This window comes from Notechis scutatus, chromosome 4 (genome assembly GCF_049901735.1).
Source record: "Notechis scutatus isolate UNSWTSFEM ecotype Mainland chromosome 4, rNotScu1.2, whole genome shotgun sequence".
Lineage (NCBI taxonomy): Eukaryota > Metazoa > Chordata > Lepidosauria > Squamata > Elapidae > Notechis > Notechis scutatus.
The window spans coordinates 121,380,524-121,400,491 of NC_142012.1; the positions used below are offsets into that span (position 1 = coordinate 121,380,524).

At 35.4% G+C, this 19,968-nt stretch overlaps 1 protein-coding gene across 2 annotated transcripts in view; it reads right to left on the reverse strand.

Moving 5' to 3' along the window:
- WBP1L (WW domain binding protein 1 like) overlaps positions 1–19,968 on the reverse strand; it is a 44,891-nt gene that overhangs the window by 7,082 nt on the left and 17,841 nt on the right. The window contains exons 1-2 of one of the 2 annotated variants that reach the window (XM_026666439.2): positions 12,189–12,439; positions 3,581–3,683 (exon numbers count right to left, since the gene is read on the reverse strand). In XM_026666439.2, coding sequence (XP_026522224.2) covers positions 3,581–3,683; positions 12,189–12,215 — 130 coding nt within the window. In that variant the 5' untranslated portion in view covers positions 12,216–12,439. Of the gene's footprint in view, positions 1–3,580; positions 3,684–12,188; positions 12,440–19,968 lie in introns of those variants that run through there. The other variant, XM_026666354.2, reaches the window with a different exon arrangement.

Below are 19,968 nucleotides of genomic sequence, written 5' to 3' on the forward strand. Positions count from 1 at the left end.
CAAGCACACACATATACTGTATCTGTATCTGTATCTCTCTCTCTCTCTCTCTGTGTGTGTGTGTGTGTGTATACATACATACACATACATACATACAGACAGACGAACACAATACAGAAGCCTGATGATGGCAGATGAGATTCTGCCGAAACGTTGCTACAACTTTAAAAGCACAACTGTAATGACGTGGGAAAATACCCGAACAAAGCTGAATACCATATATGTCAGTACCCGTGAAAACTTAAGAAAATTATATATATATATATATATATATATATATATATATATATATATATATATATATATGTATATATATGTATATATATATACATACACACACACACACACACACACACACACACACACACACACACACATACATAGACTTAATATAAAAGAACAAGTTGAATAAAGTTTAAATTCTGTTTCACTGTCTTTAAAAAACAGACATTTTCATTTTAAACAATAGGACAAGGAAGATAGGTTGTTAGACATATTTTGGGAGAGAAGTAATACTAATGTGGACCTCATATATTTGTAATGGGCCAGGAAAGACAATCACCAGATTTCAATAACACAACCTTTTGCACCAAAAACACTGCTGACTCATCAGAGAAAAACAGCTATCTAGATCAGTGATGGCTAACCTATGACACGCGTGTCACTCGTGACACGCTGAGGCACTTTGACTGACACGCCTGTTGGTGTGGGGAAAACCTGCACATTTAGAGGCTGCCTGTCCTCTGCTCCAATCCCTGCTCCCTGCTTGTTGCGTGGAGGCGTGGTGTCACCGCTGCCGCAAGATCTTTGCAGCAGAGAACCAGTTTTAACCGCCATAAACTGAGGTTTGTCAGTTTCATTACCTCAGGAACGCTACAGGAGGAAAGGAGATCCATGAGGTTCACAGCCCTGTAAGGTGGCCTTCCGATCCCCACATCCTGCACCTGCAGCCCTGAGACCAGGGAGACGAGTTTCACAGCCCTGTGTGATCACCCCAGCCCAGTCCGTCATAAACCAAATTATTGATATTTCTTGAAGTGACACACGACCCGAGGAAGGCTACACTTTTTCCCGATTTTCGACACACCAAGCTGAAAAGGTTAGCCATCATTGATCTAGATGGAGCAAAAATAAATCTGAAACATAAACAATTCACCTATTGAATTGCATAGGATTCAGGTTAATTCCTAAGACAGTAATCATTATCCTTGGAGAAAACTATACAGAATCCCCAGCGAAACATATAAATTGTTGCAGTTAAACAGGTGATTATTTAGCAGAACTGATCCTAATATGGCTGCCTGACTGTTTTAAACCCTGTCCACTCTAGTTTATAAGAACCACAGCATACACAAAAGCATCCATCTTTAACTGGACTTGTGATCTGCCCACTAGGGCAGGGGTCCCCAACCCCTGTTCAAAACTGGGCTGTGCAAACGATGGGCAAGCGCGTGTGCACAAAGTTCCACTCACGTGAGCAGCAGACAAGTGTGCAAAGTTCCACTTGCGCAAACAGTGGGCCTTGAGCTCATGCATGAAGCTCCATTTGCACGAATAGAGCTTTGTACACGAGCACTCTCACGCGAGTAGAACTTCGCGCAGGAATGCAAATGCCTGCCTGTCATGCTAGTGCAGCTTCACGCACAAGCACCCTCCTCTCATGCACTAAGCTTCATTCATGTGAGGAAGGTGTCTGTGCCCACTGCTTGCACCAATGGAGCTGTGCCTATGCACATGAGCCTGCCACTCACATGGCCACACTGGGCCACCATGCTGGAAAGGTTGGGGACCACTGCATTAGGGCATTGGGGCTGTTGCAAAGCAAAAGACAGCAATGGAAATTTGAACTGGGAATATTTAAGTCTGTCTTACCTACAAACTTGTAGAGATGAAGAAAAATAGCAAGAATAATGTCTTGTTTGTGCTCATTTTTCAAGTATTTGCTCAATAACTATTACTATCACCATCTTTAGCTTTTGAACAAATGAAACTATAATCTAGAGGTAATAAAAGTGTAAATGAAAAGGACTAATAGAAACCTCAAAGGATGTATTTTAAAGAATGGACATACAGTCTTTGTTGGAGATGTAAAATAAAATTTAAAAGACCAACTGACTGATATGATGCTTGAGAAATTATGAATATATTAGGTATTGGGTGTTTCGAAGAGAAATACTGTGAGAAATTAGCAAAGTAGTATTATTTGTGATATAAACACTGAATTCAAAAAATATGTAATTTTGTTTTTGAAAAGCAATTTCATACAATAAAGACACAATATAGCACTTAGCACTTAGACTTATATACTGCTTCACAGTGCTTTACAGCTCTCTAAGAAGTTTACCGAGTCAGCATCTTGCCCCCAACATTTTATGGACCTCGGAAGGATGGAAGGCTGAATTAACCTTGAGCCGGTGAGAATCGAACTACCGAACTGCTGGCAGCAGGGAGTCAGCAGAAATAACCTGCAGTACAGGATTCTACTCACTGCGCCAACATGGCTCTTCTTCCACACAGATTTATGACATTTTGTAACAATAATTATTTTTTAAATTTAGGTTAAAAATTTTGAAATATTGTTTAACATGTAATGGATATGTTATGAACAAATGGTGTTCCCCTTTTGTTGTTTTGTTATTGTTAAGTTAGCTATTGTTATGCTTCCTATTTTTTTCCATTTTTGCATATTTGTTCTTGTTAAAATTTGTTAAATTATTAAACAAACTTTAATGGAAAATAAACATAAAGGGAGTAAATTTTAAATCTGGAGGAGAGAATCCCTTGATATGCAGCCAAAAACAGACTCTTTCTCATAATCTTTAGGTCAGATTCAAGCAGAAATTGAATCTGTTTATGGTACATGCCAACAAAATGAAATCTTTTTAAAAATTTAAAAAAATATCACATATTAAAAATGTCCACTTAATCTAGTGGATTCATCATTCATGGATATCTCTGACCCACATTTCAAGTGTGGACTGAACTTCAGTGTGTTGGCTCTCGCTTGTTACTGATACCAAGCATCTGTTCAAAGTCTCTGCTGCCTTACCAGTGTCCAATAAACGGGAGATATAAATATTTGGATGATACCAATGAACTCAAAAACCCTGAATGACCTCTTCCAGAATTAAACAACAAAGAAAACAGAATAAAAACATTAGTATCTAACAGGATAATTTCCTAATAAGAAATAGAATCTATTGGAAATGCCTTAGAGGAAGTAGAATCACTGTCAAACAGAAGTACTTATTCCTAGTCTGACATTTGATACAAAGGTTATCACAGGGCGAAACTGAAGCCCACCGAAAATAAAAATAAAAAATGGAAAAACAAGCAGGAAACATTCTTCTATATATTTCCTGCAAAGCCTATCAAACAGTGTGATCTAGACTAGAGCCTTTCCTGCCTTATATTGAAATGTATCAAGTAGACATTTTGCCATATATAGTCAGTTTTTTACCATGCTTAAATTTCAATCTATAAAAGCATTTCTTTGAGAGGGGGAGATAAAGATAAAGTCAGATGCTAAACCCAAAAGCAGTTTATGATTTATATTATAAAATGAATTTTAAAAACTTACACCAGAGTTCATAATAGTAATTGCAGCATTGAGACTGTCCACAGCAATGGCCTGTTTCACAACTGTAACTCTGATTGTTGATTCCTATGCAGGTTTCTTTGTCCTACAATGCAAGAAAGAAATATGTTACTAACATAGCAATCTGACAAGTGGAGAGGCTCATGTGAGTCTCAATCCCACAAACTAAGGTTTGTGAGGCATGTATTAACCCAAGGCTTAAATACCTGTCAATATTCTGGATATAGATTATGGACCACTTCTATAGGTTATGGGTATCTTGTAACTATCTGAGAAAAACACAGAGTTAATTAACCCTTGGAAATGGAATGAAAACCTTCATTGGCTTAAGCTTCCTTGATATCAAATCGAATAAAAATGCTGTGTTTTAACAGAAATATTTTTAGTTGCATTAAAATTAAGTATTTTCTATAAATATCAGTCTGGTCCCGTTGCTCATTTTTTTCCTCTCTCATTTGTGGATATATATGTATAGCCGAAACGGATGGAAATGAACTGCCGGAATTATACCCCTGTAAAGTACAGAAAGTGAACAAAAGTTCTGAATGTTCCTTTAATAAAACACTGACAACTTCTGCAAGGAAAAAAAATCAGTTTTCCTCTGTACAGGTAGTCCTCGACTTACAACAGTTCATTTAGTGACTGTTCAAAGTTACAATGGCACAGAAAAAAGTGACTTGTGACCATTTTTCACTTAGGATCACTGCAGCATCCCCATGGTCATATGATAAAAATTCAGACACTTGGTAACTGACTCATATTTATGATGGTTATAGTATCCCCTTTTGCGACCTTCTAACAAGTGGACAGTGGGGAAGCCAAATTCACTTAACAACCATATTACTAATTTGACAATTGCAGTGATTCACTTAACAAATGTGGCAAGAAAACTCATTAAATGGGGCAAAACTCACTTAAGCAATATAAATTCAGGGCTCGATTGTTGGTTGTAAGTTGAGGACTACCTGTATTTATTTGTGATATTTAGGTATGTTGGCAGGGCAACAATTAGGAATTCCTTGCCAACATGATCAATACTGACTAGGAATAGTTCTCTAATTCTTTCATTTCCTAAATCTGTTTCGAGCTACTTTTAGCAAGGTTTATCCTAGGTATATTTTCAGTGTGTTTAATCTTTTTTAACAAGCTGGCAAAAGTATCTGTAATGTATATGACATAAGAATTTCATTCCTGACCATGCAGGAAAGGGTGTAGCAGCTTTAGCCTAAAGTTGGATCAAACCGGGCCATAAGAATATGCATATAAATATTCAGATGTCTTTTCAAGGTAAAATATGTTTTAAATTAATGCATCGGAGAGAGCACAAAAACGTTTAAACACAATAGTTTTTTTTAACTTGATAGCCTTAATTTAACTCAAACATTTACTGCCACAGAATCGTATTATGAAATAGTTCCTATCTACTTAGCAATACATTGCTATAGTACCAGAAGGCACTAAGTTAAATAAATAATAAAGGCAAGGTAGTGATTTGGTGTTATATTTATAGCATCATTAAAGCATGCTGTGCCTTAGATCATAAGCAAAAGGGTTCAATCTTTACAATAAAGAATGATAATGAGGAGATAGCAAAGAGAGGAAGTGAAGACAGTAAGCGATGAGGCATGTAACAGAGTTTATACAAAATGGGAACTAAAGGAGTTTAAATTTAACACATCTGGAAGGCATCAGAGGTAGCCTATTAAGGAGAGATATATAATTATGATTTGAACCAAGAATTGCTTGGCTTGTTGGTTAACCAATGTAAGATACCAGACAGCATGCTTTAATTTAGCTGATAATAAAAAATAACATCTGTGGCTATTTTTCAGAATATTGAATATGAAAGACTAAATCAATTAGAAATCATAATTAGGAAAGATTTTAAAACATAAAGGAATCTGTTTTGGAAAGCATCACAGTTATAAATCAAAAGAAAGGAAGCTTTTCTTCTGTTGAAAAAGAAATAAACAAAGACTAGAAAAACATGGGAGGATTAAAAAATGACATTCTCTTCAAAATTCAGAGAATGAGGCAGAGTAAAAGTCTCACGTGGAACAATCCCAGAAATCTTTTGAGATTTTTTTTTTTTTTTGGTAAATACCTTGAAATTTTATAGAAACAAACATGCTAAACATTATTTCACTGTTTTTTTTTCATATCATTAAACTAATTTTAGATCATGTAAACAGAACAATTGTTATTCCTAAAGAGACTCGTTATATAGTTAAATCAACACACAGGAATCTTAGCATTAAAGAGTTCCACCAACTCTTATTACCCCAAAAAGAAGTTAGCAGTTGTCACAAAAAGACATCTGGCATCATTTTCAAAGTGCCAACATCAAAGTACCAGTTTCTAAAGGGGAGGGAGGATTCTTACCCATTACATGGAATATTCTCCCTGGAATTTGTAACAAGCAAAAAAGTTCACATAAACCTTCACTGTGTCTGAATACACACTGACATTATTTCTCCTTCACAAATCACAACACTATGCTAAATGAGATAACCTGGTTGCCAAAAGCTTCTCTCAATTTCTCTTCCAGTTACATCTTCCAGAGAAATCTCCTCTTCTATCCCAAGATAAGTCTTAAGTAGGGCTAAGGAGACCCTTTCAGTTTTGCCTTGACAAAAATTTCTTGACCACTCCCATCTTGAAATTAGGATTCCAAACAACCAATTATTGGTTCGTGGGCTATTTTCTTCAATAGTGTGCATGCTATCAGAGAAGTTCTACTGATAAAAAAGTTGTTGATTCTTTGATATGGTACAGTATGTACAGTGATGTTAATTTTTTTAGCTCAGCATTCAAACATTTAGAAAATGACTTTGACTTTGCTGGTGTGTCATCCCAACCTGAACAAAATAACAATTCCCTATATCCCCCAACACCATCTAGGTGTGCCATCTGAACAGCAACATTTGGTACAGCACCAAGACTGGGCCCGAAGGAGAGTCTTGGGCCTTGATATCAACTCTAGAGCCACTGCTGCCCCTGAAAATGGCTGCCTTGCAGCTCTACATGGGGCTGCCCTTGAAGAACATCCAGAAGCTCCAGCTGATGCAAAATGCAGCAGCCCGCATGGTTTTGTGCAGACCCTAATCATGCAAGAACAGAGCATGCTTTCACATGATTTCTTCAGAGATTGTGAAAGAGCATTCTCCTAAGCCAGTTCAAGAACAAAGACATGTGCAACTCATAGCACATGGGTATAGGCCACAGGGGCCTGTCAACAGAAAGAGAACACTGCCTGGAGGCAGTGGTGCAATTCAACCAGTGTAACAACTGGTTCGTGCACACGCGCCGCACATGCGCTCTGCATTTTTTAAAACCTGTAATACTTACTTTCAACTGCAATCTCTGAATAAAACAGCTGAGGCGCGGCAATCAGCTGTGCTCTAAACAAAGAAAATAAAGCACAGGAAAGAGCAGGGGCAGGCAGACATGCTCGTTGCAGTGAACTGGTTCAGCTGATCATTGGAACAAGGGGTTCATCCGTACTGGGAGAATCCCACCCCTGTCTGGAGATAAAAGGAGGGCAGCAAATACTGGGGAATGCTGGGATTCAGTGGCATTTGCACCATTCTCCAAGGCTTCTGTATCTTGGAAAATCAATAATAATATAATAAAAATAAAATTTATATTTCCACCTATTGGCCCATGGCGACTCGAGGTGGCTTAAAGAATATAAAACCGTATTTAAAATAAAATTTAAAAAACAAAAAAAAATCAAATTAATAAAGTACAATAGAACAAAATCTGAAAAAATAAATAAATCACCCCCAACTTCCACTCCCCACCCTGATGACAGTAGAACACATGAGCCACTGGATGGGCTCCATCCCGCTCTTGGTTCCCCAGGCCCGCTGGCAGAACCAGGTCTTCTATCTCCCTCAGGGATGGGACCCGCAACATTCCCTGCCTCCCCACTTTAATGGTTCGGGTAGATGTGACCAGGAAAAGACGTTCCCTCGGATAACCCGGACCCAAGCCATGAAGGGCTTTCAAGGTGACAACCAGCACCTTGAATTGCACCCGGAAGCAAATCAGCAACCAATGCAGCTCCTGCAGGAGAAGTGAAAGATGTGCACATACGGCGCCCACAGCTTTTAAACATCACAAGAGAATGGGTGTGCTTTCAATAATAGTTATTAGGCGTTGGTATGTCTCATGTGTCATAAGTTCACTAGTATATACTATGTAGATATTAGCCATCTGACATGACTGTAAAATGGCCTTCTGCCTTGCTCCTGTATGAAGGCTAATTCATTCACTATAGTAACCCTCTCTTAATTTATATTGAAGTAGTACATCTAAGAATGTGGTACATGAAATTCCAACTGCAAATACATTCATTTGATTCAGGAAGATGGGTATCTTGGGCAGTGAACAAGGCAGTCACATTTTGTACTGTCCAGACCAACCTTGAATATCTGCCAACAGTATAATGACAAAGCAATTTTCAAAACTAGCTGGTACTAATGGTGAGAAGATAGAGGTGAAGAGCTTTCAAATAGTAGTAACATGTTACAGTGCTCAACATTTTCCAAACTAGTACTCCCCAAAACTTCAAGGGCTATTACATACTTAATGTATAACAAAGCACAGCATGAGTCACAGCCTATCATAATATTTTAGTTAGAAAATAAGGAAGCATATACTTTTGTTTGCAATTTACTTTATTAAATTCAATAGATATAAATTTAAAAGTTCTCATATAAAAAATTAAAAATGTAACATAAATATTTCTTTTGAAATATGTTTTCTAGATATGGATGATATTTCTGAAGGCTATTTTTTCCACTTAGGATGCTCCTTCATGGAACCATAACAACATATTTGAAGCATACATATTTAAAGATTTTAAGGGTCCCTTTGAGCTGTTTTTTCTATTACAAATGTTCAATGTGTTCAAAATGCTACTTGAAAATTTAAAGCAACTGTGATTTATAATACTGTATTTCAAATACTAGTAGGATTTTATTAAATTTATCATACAAATCATTAAGATCAAATTCTTTTACTTTCAGAAAGATGGGCTATTGCAGTGGTAGCTAACCTTTTTGGGCTCCTGTGCCAAAAATTGTGCACACACTTGCACGCTCGTGCCAGCACCCAGAATGCAATGCGTGCCCCCCATGCCCCCTAAGCATGTGCATGCAATCCCCACCCCCCCTGCCACTCCCTTACCTGCACTGCGCTTCACAACTGATTTTCGGTTGGTTTGAGGCCTTTTTTGGCCTCCCAAAGGCTTGACGAAGGCTTCTGCAAGCTTTGTAGGCCGAAAACTAGCCCCGTTTCGTCATTTCCGGTATTTTTGGAAAAATAGGAAGTGACAAAATGGGGCTAGTTTTTGGCCTACAAAGCTTGCCTGCAGAAGCCTTTCTCAAGCCTTTGGGAGGCTGAAAAAGGCCTCAAACAGGCTAAAAATCACTGTGTGGCATGCACATGCGCAGTGAGATAAGTTTGCCTGCAGCTCGCGTGCTGGCACAAATGGTCTTGTGTGCCACCTGTGGCACACGTGCCATAGGTTTGCCATCACGGGGTTATTGGCTTAAAAACCACAATTTAATTCCTCTAAAACCTTACTTACACTGGCTAGCTAAAAAGTGCATCCTGGACTCTATAATTACGTACTTAATTTATCTGATTTAATCCACTTGCCATTTATAATCAAAGTGAATGTGGAAACCTCTAGTAACAAGTATAATGAGTATTATGAGGTGAATCTGGACAAGGATTACCCAGAAAATTGTGAACCAATTTCCATTTCCCCTCTTCCAAAGCTAGGAGGAAACCTAAGGGCTGCCTGGCAGACGTACACATTTTCTTATTATAGTATTTCCACCCACTCACCCCCCCCCCCAAAATAAGCAGGAAGAAATGCTATCTTGTACCAGCTGGCCTTTTCATCACTAAAATTGAGAATTATGCAGAGGAATCACACTTGGCATCTATTTTCTAAAAGTATGTGGAAGTTTTCAGATGGCAAGAGTCCAACAAAGTGCTCTCTCCACTTCCCCAAAACCCTCCAGCTGTTTTTCCCATAGAAAACAGTAGACAGTGGCCAGCATTTTTGGACAACCCGTATTATGGATATACCTGTTGAAATTTCTCCCCAAACTCTTGCAGAGAAATATTCAAGCCATAACTTTACAGAAATGTAAACCAAAACAAAATTCTTCTACGGTCAATTTTACTGGACAATTTCTTTTAATGACAATCTCAGATTCATGTCTGATTATGATATATCCTTTTCTCAATTTTTGATTACAATTCAAGCTTTTATAACTTGTCTACATTCTAATTTGTTAAAGAGATGAGGAACTCTTAATAAGTTATATTAAGAGTTCATCTCTTTAACAAATTTAGCCCTACAGTGCTCAAAAAGAAAGAAGCTGCTCCCAACCTAATTACAGATTTCATACGCTATCGTTTATGGATGTTGATCGATAAGTGAGATATATTCTGTAGAAATCCTTGTACAATAAGAACAGTTTGAACTTGTGCCATGTTATACTGTTAAAAGGCTATAACATTAGTTTTAAGAGTGCAGTTAAATAATAAGGGAAAAAACTCTTTCACATTCAATTGTACTTTCCTTTTTAAAACAGGCCCTTTTCTGTAACCTCCTGGGCTTCTGAGAAAAGTATTCAAGCTCTACAGAAAACGGCACATTTTTAGCCGGAAATATTTTACTCTTCCCTCACCCCCTCAAATTTTAATCACTAGTTAGCTCTGGCTTGGCTGGTTTAAGATACCAAATGACATAAACAAAATCCCATTACTTAAATCACTGCATTACTCCCTTGCCTCTTGCTGCCTCTGGGATATTAGCAGTGGGATGGGATGGGGAGAACCTTTTAAAAACTGATAAAAAAAGCTTTACTGCTATATATTAAATATTAACTAATGAAATATTACTAAAATGTAACCTTTCTTATTGGCCTACTCAGTTTCTCCATTTTAGAAAAGGAGAACATATCACATATTTCACTAAAACATTTAGCAAGTTTATATATTTTAACTACTTAATTGCTGATTTCAATTCCGCTATAAAGCACAAAACCGGTTGAAATTGTAAAAAAGAAAAGAAAAGAAAAAACCCTAGCATCACTTGCATTCAATTATATGAATAGTTTTTTTGTGTTAATAAATTAAATTAGTATTACATTTTAAAATAAATCTGAAGATATCTTGAAAAGAAATTGGAAATGAAAATGTATTAAATCTGGTCACTTTCTTGTTTAATCCTTTTGACTGCAGCTCTAGTTGCTTTGTTGAAATTTAGTTATTCCCCAAATACCACATAGACATTTGAGGAAGTCTAATTCTCCTTCTAAAGAAAGGATTACATGTTTTGTGTTACTCTGAAATATAATGTTCATGCTATCTTTTAAATACCATCTGTTGGGACATACAGCAAATTCTGACGGTTTTCAGATAAAAAGCTATGAGATTTATTGAACAAAAAGCAGGTGCGAATATTAGCCCTTCTAGTAAGATTAATCACAGAGTCACCAAAAATAGGCAAGTAAACTTGTTTCAAATATTGAATCTCTTTTACCAGTAATAGACTGAACAGAACACATAAATATAATCAGAAGCTATCCACATTTCCTTTTAGGAGGTGCATCTGATGTGAAAGTATTCAGAGGTCACAGAGTTTATCTCCCATAGACACAATTTCAATGTCAAGTGGTTTATAAGAATTCTAACAAAACATATATTTTCTAGAGAATTAATTTGCTGATACAAGACATAATATAATATAAAATGGTCTGTTATTACCATATTAAAATTTCCATAATCTTATCTTTATTTAAAATAGTATAAATAATTTAAAAACAATGTGAACTCCGTGCTTCAGCTAATCCTTGTAGAAGTATAGATAATTCTTACTGCAATTATTCTTACTGTTTTAAAAACTAGGCATTTATAAATTAAATCTATTTCATTTTTATCAAATAATTTGCTGGTACTAAATATTTTAGATAACAAAACATTTAAAGTTCACTACATCAAACATCATTTAATCTTGTTTTTACAAAATAAATACACGTTAGATGATATTTTAATTAAAGGACAGGCTGATTCCTAAACTGTCATTTACTAAATTTACTCTACTAAATTCTGGATCTAGAAGAGCAAGCTGGAAGTGTTTGATGCCAGTTAGGAACCAATTAATTTGGTACTTTAAAAAGAGAAACTTCACAAATATTTTAAAAATACATATTAACTCTGACGGTAAGTTTGATTTATTTACTGCAAAACTGTTATAGCAAAAAAAAAATATCTTATAAGCAGCTCAAATTTAGAAGAGATTTAGAAATATTTGAAAGGGAGAACACATTTTTTTTTATGCTGACTCTGATTCCTTAAAAAAGTTTGTTCAATCTTCAGGATTTTTCAGTGTTGTGATACAAATATCTTTTTCCTCTCAAATAGACCAGTGGAAATATGATCAAAGTGAATTTGGAGAATCAGTAACTCACTTGACAAGGAAGCTTGGTATCTTTAAAAACCAGCAAAACTTCTTATTCTCCACCCTAACCAGTATAAAACCAAGAATCCAAAAACAAGTTACCTGTCGCAGGCCCAAAAGGAAAGGCATTTTGCAAGCTCATAATCCAAGCTAAGAGTGTAAACAAAGAAATTTCAAAAACTGCATACTCATTTCTTCATCTGATATAGAAAGACTACATGCACTATCTTTTTTAAAGTAGGATTTCCTTAGCTGGGAATGTTAAATAAACAGGGTCCCAGGATACAGCATGCTCTCACTCGCTCTCTTTCCTCTCCCAGAGACCAATTTCAGAAACAGCAGAGCTATCGTCTGTTTGCCAAGGGGGAAGTGACATCATTAGTAGCACTGCCCAGGAAAAAAAATAACTCTTTAGACAGCTGCTGATTAACAATTCAAAGAGGCCTACTGCCTAGAAAAAATACACAGCACTTAGGAAATGAGAAACATTTAAAAGCAAATGCTTGGATTAAGTATTAATGACTACTCAAAATTACATTTATATCTCATTATTTTTAAAGGAAAATAGTATTTAAACAACCTGGACCTTGTTTTCAGGGCCAATACATCATGAAAATATATATCTATTCTCTAGAACACCTAGAAACACTTAGACCAAAACCAGAAACATTAAAAACAACAATGCTTTCTCCTGTGACATCTAGGGTCTGAGGCAGAAATAAAGAAGTATGTCTTAAATCATATCCAACCTGGAGTGGACAGTCTGAAGTTCTCAGTCCAATTTCAGCTACCTGCAAACTAAAATCTATTTTGGCAAAAAAAAAAAAAAAAATGCTATAAAAAATTGCCCCTGAAGCTAAATGACTGAGTGAGAAGAAGAAAGTGAAGTAGTTTTAGAAAAAGAAAAAAAAATGCTAATAAGGCTCTGTTATTTTTTTTTTTTTTGCAGAATTTTAGGAATCTGCTTGAGCGCTAAACCTACCTCTTGGCATATATGTATTATATTATCTATATATTAGCCTGACTTACAATGCCAAGAGAAATTCACAAGAATGTCATAGAATTCTAAACAAAACAAGGATATACATAAAATTTGTACTGGGAATTTTCTATCTAGTAATCATTTTCATTTATTTAAATTTCAATAGACCTATTCCCACCAAAATCAACACAAAAATAATAAATATGGATGTTTTATTTTATTTTTTAAAACAAGCTTTTTAAACGTATTGAAATACGTTTGGAATACTGTGTAGTAATAACTCTCTCAAAAAATTACAGAAAAAGGAGAGGAGCATGTGATGTACATACTAGAACTACAGAATACTGAAAAAACAGGTAGTGCTTTAAAATGACATAAAATACATTTCTTTCACCTCCAGCCGTGTGGTAAAATGACCTATGGAAACATCAATAAGCTCACCGGTTTTTGCGCTAGTGAGCTTACTTGCTGTGTACAAACAAACTGCGGAGGGGAAAGGAAAAATGTATGAAAGAAAAGATTAACCTAACCCTCTCTTATTCTTGGCTGAGGAAATGGGTTTGCATTGACATGAGTATTCCCTTTTTTAAAAAATTGAAAGCAGACTAGAATAAAAACTGAAAGAGACCCAGATGCTTGCAGTTTAGTATAAGAGTGAGCATGATAAGATAACTGTGAACTAGATTCAATGCTCAAGTTATAAGTTCAAATACAGCAAGCCCTGTTTTTTACAATACACTGCTGAATAAATATAAACAACCAAGCACTATTTTCACCAGGAGTGATATAAATTATTAAAAAGAAAATTCTAAATCTGTTTCCAGTTCTTCTCTATTTTATACCAATAAAACAGTGTTTGCCTTAGCAACAGAATACATCAAATTCCAAAGCAGTATAGATATGAAAGAAAGTGATTTAAATTTAACTCTGCTGAGCCTTTAAGCAGAGGTGTAGCAATGTTTTTGTGTTTCTCTTAAACCAGCAGCTGTTCTTGTCTGTCATATACTAGAAGCCTCACAACTCTCAAATATGAAAATACAGAATATATTATTATCAGAGGGTGGAAAATTCCCTCTTACATTGTTTTTCAATTTTAGCTTGTAATGTAAGTAGTTTAGTTTGTTTGAAATTGATAAAACAAATAAGTACAAACTTGGTTGAAGAAAGTTTAGCATATTGATCTAATGGACATACAAGGGCATCCTCAACATTCCTTTGAGGAAGGCATGACGATCCCACAGTAACTATTTTAAAGAGCATGCTCCCCTAACATGGTCTTATCCCCAGATCAAATTTGAGGGAGTTTAATTTTGTATTTAGCTGCTCTGGTTTTAAAGTAATGTATTCTTTTTTATATAAATTTTATTAAAAATTTTAAAAGAACATTAAAAGTTAACATAAGCTAATATAGAATAAGGGAAACAAAGAAAAAGAGAAAAAGACAAAAGTGCCCAAAGATTAAAAAAAGCTCTAATTTTTTAGAGCTTTTGCAGCAAATATAATTTGACTCTCACTTTATAACAAAAAAGTTTATTTTTTCCTATTATACCATTTTTTAATCATCAAAACCGCAAGTCATGTGCATTTTTTCTGTTTCATGCAAAAGAACCTAGAAAGGGTTTCTAGTCAACCACAAATGAAGACATTGTCTTTTCTCTAATCAAGGAGGTTAATTTTGCCATCTCTTTTAAGTTCACATCATCTTCACCAACCCCTCCACTATTGTGGGAAGTTTAGAATGTTTCATCTTTTGTGCACATAGTAATCTTGCTGCAGTTGTCATATATAAACCCAAGTCCCATGCTTCATTCACTAATTTTAAAAGAAAAGTCTCTGATTTCAATTGTACATTGATCTTTAAAAATCTTCTGAATTTATGTATTTATTTGTATCCAAACTTTTTTGGCTTTTTTGCTTATCCACCAGACTTGATAAAATGTCTTTTCATGTTCACATTTTCAGATTTGAAATACTTTTATATATTCTAGACAGTTTCTCTGGTGACAAATACAAACATTATTTCATAAAAATTCTCTTCAAGGCTAGAACATAATGTAAATTTTAATATTTGCAATTGCATATTTTCCCAGTGATCTATTTCTATATACTTTAGCCAAATTTTCAGCCCATTTTATCATACTTTCTTGCACTTTTCTTCTATCTCATATTTCACCATTTTAGCAATAATATGTTCATCCTTTGTATGATTTTACTTCAAACTCAGTTATGTGTTGTTCAAAACCATAAAATCATCTATACATTTTAAACTTTTTGATAACTGTACATAAGAAAACCATTGACAAGTATGTCTTTGTTACTAAATGTTCTTTTTTTATATAATTCCGTTGAGAAAAGTCTAAAACATCACAGTAAGTTAACCATTAATGCTTACTTATTATTTCTGACAATTGATCTCTATTCATCAAATAAAATAAATAAAACAGATTTGAACTCGAGAATATGGATACATTATTCAAGATTTCTGAAAATATAGGACAGTCATGATGGGTAATTGTTGGGTGAATATTTCGATTAAAGGAAAACATAAAACAATTTTCATGTTCTAACAGAAATGTAATAAAATCATTTAAAAAGGAAATAAATTTATTGCACTAGCCATTAAAATATATTATTCGGGGTTTACCTTTGCTTCTTATGATTATTTTTTTGTTTTTAACATTATTCTGATTCAACTTTTTCTTGTTTTTTTATGTGATATTCCACTCAGAATCCTTTTAGACTTATATAAATAAATGAACAAATATTTCCTACCACTTGCAGAAAATATTGGAGTTCAGTTGCCGACATCCTTTTTAAATGAAGTTTTATATTTTTGACAGTCATTAGTCACAATTATCAGGAATATACCACTGTTGTTTGAAGATACAGTTACATGATTCATTGCAGAGACTTGAAAGATCATGAGACAGCAGGAATGTTGCTATTTCCCAATACAGAAAATTACTATGAATTACTTAAAAGTTTCTACAATATGCTTTCCTAAAATATTAAGGATTTTAAATTCACTCATTCCAGCTTACAGATAATCCTTGAGTTATGATTGGTTGCTTAGTGACTGTAAAGTTCTGATGGGCCTAACGCAGAGAACTTATGACCCGGATTTCACATTCCGATGGTTGGTTCCCTTTGCAATCATGATTGTGATTTGGGCTCTGTTTGCACTTATGACAAGTTTCCAAGCCCTCCATGATCATGTGATTACTACTTCAATCTTCCCTGCCAGTTTCCTCAAAAAATCAGCAGGGAAGCTGGCAGGGACGTTTGCAAGCCACTGTCGCAGGAGTCCCTCTGGTTCCTGGTGTGTCTGTCTGTCTGTCTGTTGGGACTTATTTTGGGATGGATCTTTTTCAGCCAGTCTCTCTGAGCAGAAGGCTGCCTGCCACTATCCCTCTGCAAACTGGCCCTTCCCGGCTGATTCCAAACACCCCATTCTCCAAGTGCCTAGAGCTAAAATCTCACTTAGCTTTTGCCATGGACTTTTCCAGCCAGCATCTTTGAGAGCAACTGGGCTGGCTATCATATGGATTTCACCCCGTGCAGGGCAGAGTCCCTCTGCAAAGCAATCCTTTTACACTTTTTCCAACACTGGCTGGAAAAAGTATTTCTTCCCTTTCAGAAAGATTATATATGCTGGCCAGCAAATATAATCTTTCAGAAAGGAGAATAAGGTTTTTTCCCTGCCCTTCTCTCTCTCAGAAAGATCCCATGTGCTGTCTTTCTAGGAAATAAAATATTTTGGGGGAGGTAAAAATAAGACACCATATATGCATAAATTTTAACTAGCTATGGTTTTAATTTATTTTTGTCTTTCAGAATTGTACTGAAGCCTTTTCTACATAACCTTTTCTATAGATTTGACAGATGTCTAGTGCTCAATTTATGGGTGAAAATCACTAGTTACATTTGGATTTTAAAAAAATCATGAAATTCTAGGGCTGTAGGTTAATAGTCAGAATTAACAGCAGTGTCATCTGAAAGTAATATCAATTCATACCATCCATTAATGTTCCTAAGTGAACTTATCTATACCTACCTACTACATTCTGAATTTATTTTTCCTTTCAGAACATCAATTCTGGCAGTGGGTTGCCACAAAGTAAGTTTTAAATTAAAATTTTCTAGGAATAGGAAGTTGTCATCTGATACATCTAAATGGGAACTATGTCCATGTTTATAATTTCATTAGGCTCCTCATAACAAGTAGTAAGATGTCTAAAAGGGAACACTGAACCTCAATCCATTTGCAACAGGGAGGAAATATTTGACAAAAGTAATCATGAAAATTGAAGGGCAATTGTTGTAATATCAACATGAAAAAAAATAAATTGATGTCAAATAATAGCATGCTGGAGGAATCCGTTACAATTCAATGCTTAAAGCATATCTTGTTCTTCAAGATGCTGATAGTCACAGTAAACTGAAAAGAATATATCACAGGTAGTCCTCGACTTATAACTACAATGGAGCCTGAAATTTTAATCGTGTTATTGTGACCATAAGTTGAGACATTATGTGACTGGACTCAATTTTATGACTGCTTTATAACAGTTGTTAAGCGAGTAACCATGGTTTAAGTGAATCACGTAGTTGTTAAGCAAATTCAGCATTTCCTATAGGCATTTTTTTTCCTGCTTTCTGCAGGAATATGGCAAAAAGTATCATCAATTGTGACCATGTGAGTGCAGGACACTGCAACCAGTCGTAAATGTGGGCCAGTCACCTGAGCCTGAAATGTGGTCACGACTTTGGAGTGGTGGTGGTAGCAGTAGTGGTGCAACAATTTGTAACGTCAAGGATGAGTTATAAGTAGCTTTTTTGAAGTCCGTCCCAACTTCAAACAGTCATTCAACAACTGGTTATACCTGTGCTTTCAAATAAGAACAGGGATCTACATCTACTTTTTCTTCATTCACTCTATTAACAAATCGTCACCTACCAGCAGCCTTTCCTGGATCTTGAGAAAAGATGCATTGGCTAAAGAAACTGTCAAAAGATCATATGTCCATGCCCATATAAACTCCTTAGTATATTTTTACCTTCCCTTCAGATTAAAAAAAAAATGCACAACCCCAATGTTTAGTTCATTATTCTAGCTAAAACAACTGGTGTCTGAGCTTGTTTTTCATCCTCTTCCTTCTCATACCTCATCTTTCTTTTTGGTTACAACTATCATCAGGGACACTCCTATACATCTTCTCATTTAGTAGCCATATTCCATTCTAATCATTTTGTCATTAAGCAAAATGGTTGCTAAGTGAACATATGAGACATGGGCTGCAAATTCACTGATTGCTGCCATCTCATTGAAATAAAGTGAACTTTTTTTTTTGCTTCCTCTCAGGGTGGAGAAATTACTTAACAAGCTATTTCTTCCTGAGCTGTTTTTTTAATAACACAGTGCTCACCAAAAACATGGCAACCACGGTTAAAAAGCTAAGATGATATTAGTTGATTAGAACCCTTTGGTAAACTTCTGCTGTTACCTGAAACTGACCAGTCTTTAATCAGTTTCACAATGATGGCTTTTGTTGCCAGGCAGCATAAAATTTTGTTCTAAATAATCAAAAAATGATTTTTTAAAAGTAGTGTTTATTACTGTCATATTTACAAATAATCCCTAACTGAGGCAAATGCGAAATGGGGAGGTCTACATTCACCAGCAAGAAAGTTTTAATAAAAAGAGAGTATCTTGGAATTTGGGAATATAACAGAAGAGATAAGGAGATTTAGTATACAGCAGTCTCCTTTAGAAGACCAGATATAAGCATTTCACTCATCATTTCACCTTATTTTGCCTATAAATGGTGCATATATGTGAAATGTTAGGGAGCTATTGATCGTTCCCTTTTACATCATCTTTCAAAAGAACTATATTTCAGTTGTTTTAAGGCTAAACAAACTTGTTTAAGAAAAGAGAAAATACATGACAATAAAATGTTTTATCAGAGCCTGTTTAATTTGGAAAATTATTTTATATGAGCAAATGTATCTTTGTAGCTTGCCATATTTATAATACAAGCTTTCCCAATTTTCTTAAAAAATCAAATTTTGGACAAAAGATTCTACAGATCAAATATTTCTTCTAAATCATTTTTATGAAAAAATTATTCTAAAACTGGCCATTACTATGAAGCTGAAGAATGAGTAATGCTAATCTCTATTAACATTCCATTAGTCATTCAATGATAGATAACAGTAAGATTGGCTTTCACTTATTTAATTACACACTGCCTACCTTCTTGACTGAGCATTCAAGAGGCTTTCCTTTAAGAGATCCTAAAATACTTCCCACATCTATTGTTTTCCCCATTCAGAATCCATTAAAAACTTTTTGCAATTTAGGTATGTTAAATTGTTTGCACTAAAATAATCTTCCCCAACTTGAATCGTTTTTGCATCTTTTTTTCTGTTTTTATAGTATTTTTAAAAATTTGTATATAGGATTTGCTTTATACGGTATTTAGGTGACCTGCTGAAAGTCAATTTTGATGCTCCCTAGCTCCTGCCCACCCAGCAGTACAAAAGCATGCAATATTGCAAGTAGATAAATGAATACCACTTTGGTAGGAAAAACCTAGCTGCGTTCATGTATGTGAAGAGTGGAAGCTGTCCGCTGGACCTCACCAGACATGAAGCAAGGTAAGGCAAGACCGGTAGAGGAGCCCAGCAAGCAACCCGAGTACTGCTAGGCAACTGGTTTAAGCTAGTTTGCCCCTTGTAGTGCACTAAGGATAGGTGCGCAAGCGCTGAACAGAATGAACTAACAATTTAGGAGGTCTGAACAGCATTGTGTGTCTAGCATGTGCAGATTTCCCTGACACTATATACTATACAGAGGCGGTATTCAGCAGGTTCTGACCAGTTTTGGAGAACCGGTAG